A 7,053-nucleotide genomic window follows, 5' to 3' on the forward strand; every position below is an offset into this window, starting at 1 on the left:
GTGGGGGATGCCCAAGGCCAGGCTGCAGCCTGTGGAACAGGAGGGGAGGAGCCGGAAGAGGGCTGGGAGGATATACTGGGGAGAGGCCCGGCAGGCTCACACTGGGAGCTGGGACTCCTGGACCTGCACCTGCCCGCCTGGGCCAGCTGGCTCTCCAGAAGGACCAGTAAGGTGCTCGAACCCTGGGGCGGCCCTGGGCTCTCTCTAGGGAGAGGATGTGGGTTTGTCATGGGGGGCAGAGCCAGGAGGAGGCACAGCCAGTGGGGCTGGTCCTGCTTGTGCTGAATGGAGAGGCTTGGCTTGAGGAGGCTGCTGCTCACCCTGAGGCCCATTACAGGGTTGCCCCAGATGGTGGGTTGTGGTGGTGGGGGACCAGCCTGTGTGCCCTCCGGGGCCAGGTGCTCCTGCCAGGCTCTGCCCATGGCGCTGGCTGTGGAGTCTGTGCTGCCTCACGGGATGCTATTTGGTGGGGACCCCGGGGAAGGGTCTGGGATCCCTTGCGTCCTCACACATGCGTTCTCTGGGGTGCATCTCCTCTGCTTAGGTCCTGCATGACCATGTGTCCACTCCTCCCTCAGCAGCCGTGGATCAAGACTCCACTAGGAGCAAAGTGAGGTGCTGCCTTCAGGTGAGGGGGGCAGGGTGGGACCCAGGTAGGAAGTGCCCCCGTCCCCCCCCTTGGCCAGACTTGAAGCTTCTCCCTTTCACGTCAGCTTCCCCGGAGCGTGCGCACACCGCCTGGAAAATGTGATGAGTGTACCCTGCTGGTCTCAGGCCCCCATCCAGGGCCGCGGCGGCTCTGAGGTTTGGGCTGGTGCAGTGGGGGCGGCGGGCAGCCCTGGCTGAGCCTCGAAGAGCAGGCCTCCCTGCTGGGCCTGGGCCCTGGGACCCTATGCCCAGAGCTCCTCTACCTGTGGGCTTCCTCCAGTCCCCCTCCCCACTTCCCGAGTTTGCATCTGAGCGCTGGGGTGCCTTCCCAGGCCCCAGAGCCATTTTCCCTCCAGGCTCCCTCCTCTTCCCGCCCTCTGCTGGTTGTTGGGGCCAGGAGTGGCGGTGGGGGTGGGGGTGGGGGTGGGGGTGGGGGGCCTTGGGAGAGCAGCTGAAGGTGGTGGAGGCCCAGGGTAGGGTAAAGCTTGTCTCAAGCTCCGTGTCATCCAGCCCAGGGGTCAGCAGCGCCTGGCAGGCAGCTGGCCAGGGTGGGAGGGGCCGGGGAACTGGTGGGAGGTTGTGGGGAGGCAAGCAAAAGCCCCGAGGCTGAGACCCGCTGCTTAGAGGTCTTCCATTGAAGGGCACCTATGGGTGGGGGGCACAGTGAGGAGCAGGCAGGGTGTGCTGCTTAGTGGCGTCAAAGTTTCGGGTTCAAGTTTAGCGCCTCTCCTCACACCCTGTGGGCCAGGTTCTTCCGCTCTCCTGAGGTGGGCTTCCTCCTGGGGCAATGACGGGAGGTGACTGAGGCTCCAAGGTGAGTGTGCGACTGAGCCTCTGAAACCAGAACCTGGAGCCACAAGGAGCCCCAGAGAGGGACGTGTCCGTCCACCCCACACACAGGGACACGCCGACATGTACACACGCACCACACACACGCGAACACACACACACACATACTGCACATGCTCACGTGTGCACATGTGCACACGTGCTCTGTCTGCCTCACTCCTGCTCGCTGATGGGGCCGCAGCCTCTCCCAGGGTCAGGAATAGGAAGCCAGTCCCTCCCACAGGGCCACCTCTGCTCCCTGGAAGTGGGGCAGGAGGCAGAGGGAGGAGGTGGGCTTGTCTGCATTCTCAGTTACAGTCCTGTCCACCTTCTGGGCCCCGAGCCAGCCCCCCACCCCCCTTCACTGTGCCTTGCCGAGGACCGGCAGGCCTGTGTGTGTGTGTGTGTGTATGTGTGTGTGTGTCTCTGTGTGTGTGTCTGTGTAGGTGGGTGTATGGGGGGACAGGGGGCGGTCAGGGTCCCAGGGTGGAGAGCAGCCCTTGCCCTTCCCTGCCAGCCTGCAGCTCTGGCCTTGCTACCCTTACCCGCCCACCAGCCAGCGGGGCAAGGGGAGGGCTGGTGAGGCAGCGGGGGTGGGGGTGGGGGCTGACTCCTCCCCCTGCTTCCCAACCTTCCCTTGCAGACGCTGGGATGAGGCCCCCAGTCCTGCTCGCTGTCCTGCTCTGGCTCTGCGGAGTTGGAGCAGAGGTAAGGTGGGCATGGGCGGTGGGGGCAGGTCTGGTGGTTGGGACCCCTGCTCTCTCGGGCCTGCCCCAGCCCCACGCCTCTCCAAGGGGCCCCACAGCTGGCCTGCATTAGGCAGGAGCAGAGGCTGTTCCCGCCCACCGGGCCAGCGGAGCCAGACACCGGATTGCTCGCCTGCCCAGGGACTGGCCTCGCTCCATATGACCCTGTGGCCGTGGCTGCGAGGGTCAGGCAAGAGGCAAACCTTCTTGGGGTCCTACTCTGTGCCCACCCCCCGACTCCCCCACCTGGGCTTCCATATCCATCTCCTCCCCTCCCTCTTCCCTCCTTCCGCAGGAAGATGGATGCCCCTCTCTGGAAGGGCGCCCAGACAGGGAGAATAGAGGTGGGTGTCTGCAGGGGGTTGGGGGGTGGCGGGAGGTTGGGAACGGGGTACAGGGTCAATCTCTCCTGCAGACCCTGCTTCTGCTCAGGCCCTTGTTGGCCTGCCCTTCTCCTCCGAGCCAATGGAGTGATGGCAGACTGATGGCAGCCCCCCTTCCCTAGGACTCCCCCTGGAAGTGAACATCAGCAGCCAGGGCGAATCCACCAGCCTCTTTGTGAGCTGGGCAGCCCCCGAGTCAGGGGAGCCTGGGCATGCCCTCCACCTCACCCACCTGAGCCACCTGGGTGCTCCTGACGGACAGCCGCTCCAGGGCCACACCAACGCGTCCAGCTTTGAGTTTCAGGGCCTGGTGCCCGGGGGTCGCTACCGGCTGGAGGTGACTGCCCTTGGAGCATGTGCGCAGAATGCTACCGCCACCCTCACTACCCGCACTGGTGCGTGGCCTGCATGTGGGACACTGGCGGGAGGTGGCTGCCCTGGAGGGCAGTCAGAGGGCAGGGTCGCCCAACGCAGACAGTGTCTTCGAGGACCAGGCCAGGCCACATGACCCATTTTGAAGCCCTGGAAGGTGAGGGTGACACCCCTCGCCCTCTGACCCTGGTGCTTCGTCTGCCTCTGTTGCAGCCCCGATGGCGGTCCAAGACCTGCAGCTCCGCAGCTCCGGGAGCCCAACCAGCCTGCAGGCCTTGTGGGGTGCTGCTCCTGGGGAACAGGATGGCTACTGGCTCTTGCTCTCCCACCCAGCATCCCAGACATTGGCACACAACATCTCCGTGCCCCCGGACACCCGGGCCTATAGCTTTGGAGACCTCATGCCCGAGAGCCAGTACGTTCTGGAGGTTTCCACCTGGGCTGGCAGCCTCCACGCAAAGACCAGCATCCACCAGTGGACAGGTGCAATGGGCGTGTGGCCAAGGCCCCAGTCGGTGACGAGGCTGGGGGGGTGGGGGGCAGTGTGAGCCCAGAGCCTCACGGGCAGCTGTGGCCCGGCCTGGGCTCCCAGTGTTAACTTTGCTCTCTTGGTCCCCTCCAGCCCCCTTGGCTCCGGGTCACCTGGAGCTGCGAGCCCTGGGCACCGGCACCCTGCAGGCCTTCTGGAACGGCTCAGAGGGGGCTGCCTGGCTCCATCTATTGCTCATGGACCTCCTGGGGGGCACCAACGTGAGCACAGTCGTTGGGCAGGGGGTCTCCAACTACACCTTCCTGCACCTCTCTCCGGGCACCCCCTATCAACTGATGCTTACTGCTGCTATTGGCCCCCTTCGGGCAGTGGGGCCCAATGCCATGGAGTGGACCTGTGAGTACCCGTGGGGGTGGGAGGCAGCACTGGGCCAAGTGGCCAGGATACAGTGGGTGGGGCAGGGGCTCCTCTGGGGCACCACAGGGCCTGGGTGGTGCCATCCCCCACAGACTTCCACATCCATCACCTCCCTTTGTGGGAGGGAGCTGTGCCCCTCCAGTGGGCTGTACAGGCACCCGTCTGAGAAGATGATGGTGATGCTAGGTGGCGTCTCATGCCCCTCATGCGGGTGGCAGTTGTTGTTAGCTGCTGCCAAGCCCGTCCCGACACATACGTGCAGAGCACACCCGCTCCGGGGAGGGTCTTCAAGGCTGTGGCCCTTTGGAAGCGGATCCACAGGCCTGTTTTCCGGGTGTCCCTGGTGGGTCTGAAGGGCCCACCCAGTTTTGGACTTGTAGTCTAGTGCGTCAGCCAGGGGGTCTCCATGCTAGTGGTGTCACCCCCATTCCACAGCCGAGGGAGCTGGGCTGCACGAGGGGCAGGAACCCCAGGTCACCCAGCTGCAGGTGGCTGAGTGGGTAGGAACCCGGCGGGACACCTGCAGAGCCCGGCTGACTTCACTCCAGGAAGCTCTGTTGGCTGGCGGCTGTGTGCCGAGGAGGCAGACGGCCTGGGCTCTGCGGTCTGTCCTGCTGCTCACTGGACTGGCTGCTGGGGGTGGGGGTGTTTTGGACAGACCACTTGCCTTCTCTGTGCTCTTTTTTATATGTGGAAAGGGGATGTGGCTAGTTGTGCGAGCACCATGTGTGGCCCCAGGCTGGTCATTTCTCCTACTAGTGCCCGCGGTCAGGTGGATGGACGCCAGTTGCCACCCAGAGCTGGGCCTCAGGTGGCTGCTGGTGTCTGAGTGGGCTGAGGTCCCGGGCTTGTAGGGAGAGGCTGGCCCAGATTGAGGCGGGCTTCTCTCGCTCACTGTGTAGACCAGCGGTTCTCAACCTGTGGGCCGTGACCCCTTTGGGAGTCAAAGGACCCTTTCACACGGGTCGCCTAATACCATCGGAAAACACACATATATATTTCACAATATATAATTACATATTGTTTTGTGATTAATCACTATGCTTTAGTTGTTTAATTATGTTCAATTTGTAACAATGAAAATACATCCTGCCTGTCAGATATCTACATGATGATTCATCACAGTAGCAAAATGACAGTGATGAATGGCCACGACAATCATTTTATGGTTGGGGGTCCCCACAACACGAGTCACTGTATTACAGGGTCGCGGCGTTAGGAAGGTTGAGAAGCAGTGGTGTAGACCTTTCTGCACACGTCTGCCTCTTCCCCCTCAGATCCCTCTACCCCACTGGAACTGGTGTTGACTCCTCAGCCCCCAGAGCTCAGGGCAAGTTGGAAGGCCGGGCCTGGGGCCCGGGATGGCTACCTGCTGAGGTTAAGTGGGCCGGTGGAGAGAAACACCACTCTGGGCCCTGGGGACCTCAATGCCACATTCCCAGGACCCCTGCCTGCTGGACACTATGCTCTGGAGCTGAAGGTTTTGGCTGGGCCCTACGACGCCTGGGCCCAGGCCAGTGCCTGGCTGGATGGTGAGTCTGGGCTGGGTGCACCAGTGGGTGTCTGTGCCCAGAGGCGGTGGGTTCTCACTTGCTGGGGTCTGCGTCTTCTCCAGATGCTGCTGCCCAGCCCAGCCCAGGCCATGGTGCCACCCTGCAGCTGGATGGGCTGGAGGCAACCAGGGAGCCGGAGAGGCGGGCGCTGCTCTATGCCAGCGGTGACCCAGGCCTCCTCGGAAATATCTCCGTGCCATCTGGTGCCACCCAAATCACCTTCTGTGGGCTGGTGCCCGGGGCCGGTTACCGGGTGGATATTGCCTCGCCTCGGGGAGTCATCACCCGGAGCCTCAAAGGCCACACCAGTGAGTGCCAGCTACCGTCCCTGGGCCCTGACTCGGGGGCTGAGCCTGGGAGAAGGTGCCTGGGTAGTGGAAGGGCTCCCAAGAGCTGGGCAGGGGCATCACAAGACCACAGACACTAGTCAAACCGCCCCTCTCTTTAGGGCCGCTGGCTCCACAGTCGCTGAAAGTTACCAGCAGGGACAGCCCCTCTGAGCTGACCGTCGGCTGGGCCCCAGCACCAGGGCAGCAGGAAGGCTACATGGTTGCCTGGGACCAGGAGGGCACCCAGAGGCCACTGGGCAGACCTGCCAGCATGGGCCCAGACACTTCCAGCTGGACTCTGCGTGCCCTGGTGCCTGGCTCCTGCTACGTGGTGTCTGTATGGGCCTGGGCTGGGAACCTCAACTCCAGCCTCCAGCGGACCAGAGCCTGTACTGGTGAGCTCCTGTCTGCAGTCCCTGGGGTGGCAGCCCTGGGCAGAGGGTTGGCTGCTTTGCTGTTAGCCCTTCGGTGGGCTACATTCTTGAGCACAAGACCTTTCATTAGTGTGTTTGCAAGCACTTTCACTTCTTATCACCTGGTCACCATCCACCCACCTATCCACCTCCATCCACCATCCACTCACCCTCTCACCCAAACATGCATCCAGCCATCCACTTCCCTGTCTGCCCACTCACCACCCATCCGCCCACCCATTCATATAGCTTCCCACTCACCCACCAACCTATCAATCTGCCTGTTTGCCCTCCCACCCACCCATCCATCCATGCATCTATCCATCACTCAGCATCCACCTACCCTCACCATTCATCCATCAGCCCACTTACTCACCCATTCCTTCATCCATCTACCTACCAACTCACCCGTCTCTCCATCCATCTCTCCATCCACCCAGCCACGCGTCCTTCTCTCCAACAAGTATTTAATGATTGCCTACCCTTTTCTCAGAGTGAGGGTAACTATGAGGCTAAAATCGATAAACAGGACAGTCTAGAAATGATGACTGACAAGCCGACAGCTGGTTTATATGCAAGTTATGTTCATTATTTTAAGTGGCGTATTATAATGCCAAGTCGATGTTTTCCAGACATATGCACAGCGTCTGTTCATTTCAACTACGTGAAACTGCATTATAAAAAGTTTTGTTCTTTTAGGCTAAGATGGTCAGGTATCAGATACAGGGGCTTTTATGGGGTTCATTCTAATCTTTCACAGAAGGGACGCCTGCCTGGGAGGCAGGGAGGGCTTCCCAGAGGAGGAGTGGAAGGGCTTGGGAAGGTCAGGAGGAGTAGCTTCAGCCTAAGGCCTCAGTGGGAGGGAAGGCCGCTG

At 61.8% G+C, this 7,053-nt stretch overlaps 1 protein-coding gene across 1 annotated transcript in view; it reads left to right on the forward strand.

Annotated features, from left to right (window-relative positions):
* The first annotated feature begins 112 nt into the window (after positions 1-112).
* LOC101662412 (receptor-type tyrosine-protein phosphatase V-like) overlaps positions 113-7,053 on the forward strand; it is a 20,697-nt gene continuing 13,756 nt past the window's right edge. Inside the window, exons 1-10 of the mRNA XM_045298179.1 lie at positions 113-171; positions 545-628; positions 2,120-2,184; positions 2,518-2,566; positions 2,728-3,000; positions 3,191-3,460; positions 3,600-3,863; positions 5,162-5,416; positions 5,500-5,745; positions 5,886-6,161. Of these exons, the coding sequence (XP_045154114.1) occupies positions 2,128-2,184; positions 2,518-2,566; positions 2,728-3,000; positions 3,191-3,460; positions 3,600-3,863; positions 5,162-5,416; positions 5,500-5,745; positions 5,886-6,161 (1,690 nt within the window). The 5' untranslated portion in view covers positions 113-171; positions 545-628; positions 2,120-2,127. The remainder of the gene's footprint in view (positions 172-544; positions 629-2,119; positions 2,185-2,517; positions 2,567-2,727; positions 3,001-3,190; positions 3,461-3,599; positions 3,864-5,161; positions 5,417-5,499; positions 5,746-5,885; positions 6,162-7,053) is intronic.

This window comes from Echinops telfairi, unplaced genomic scaffold, assembly GCF_000313985.2.
Source record: "Echinops telfairi isolate 266 unplaced genomic scaffold, ASM31398v2 ScPeMD7_7424;HRSCAF=8462, whole genome shotgun sequence".
Taxonomy (NCBI): Eukaryota; Metazoa; Chordata; class Mammalia; order Afrosoricida; family Tenrecidae; genus Echinops; species Echinops telfairi.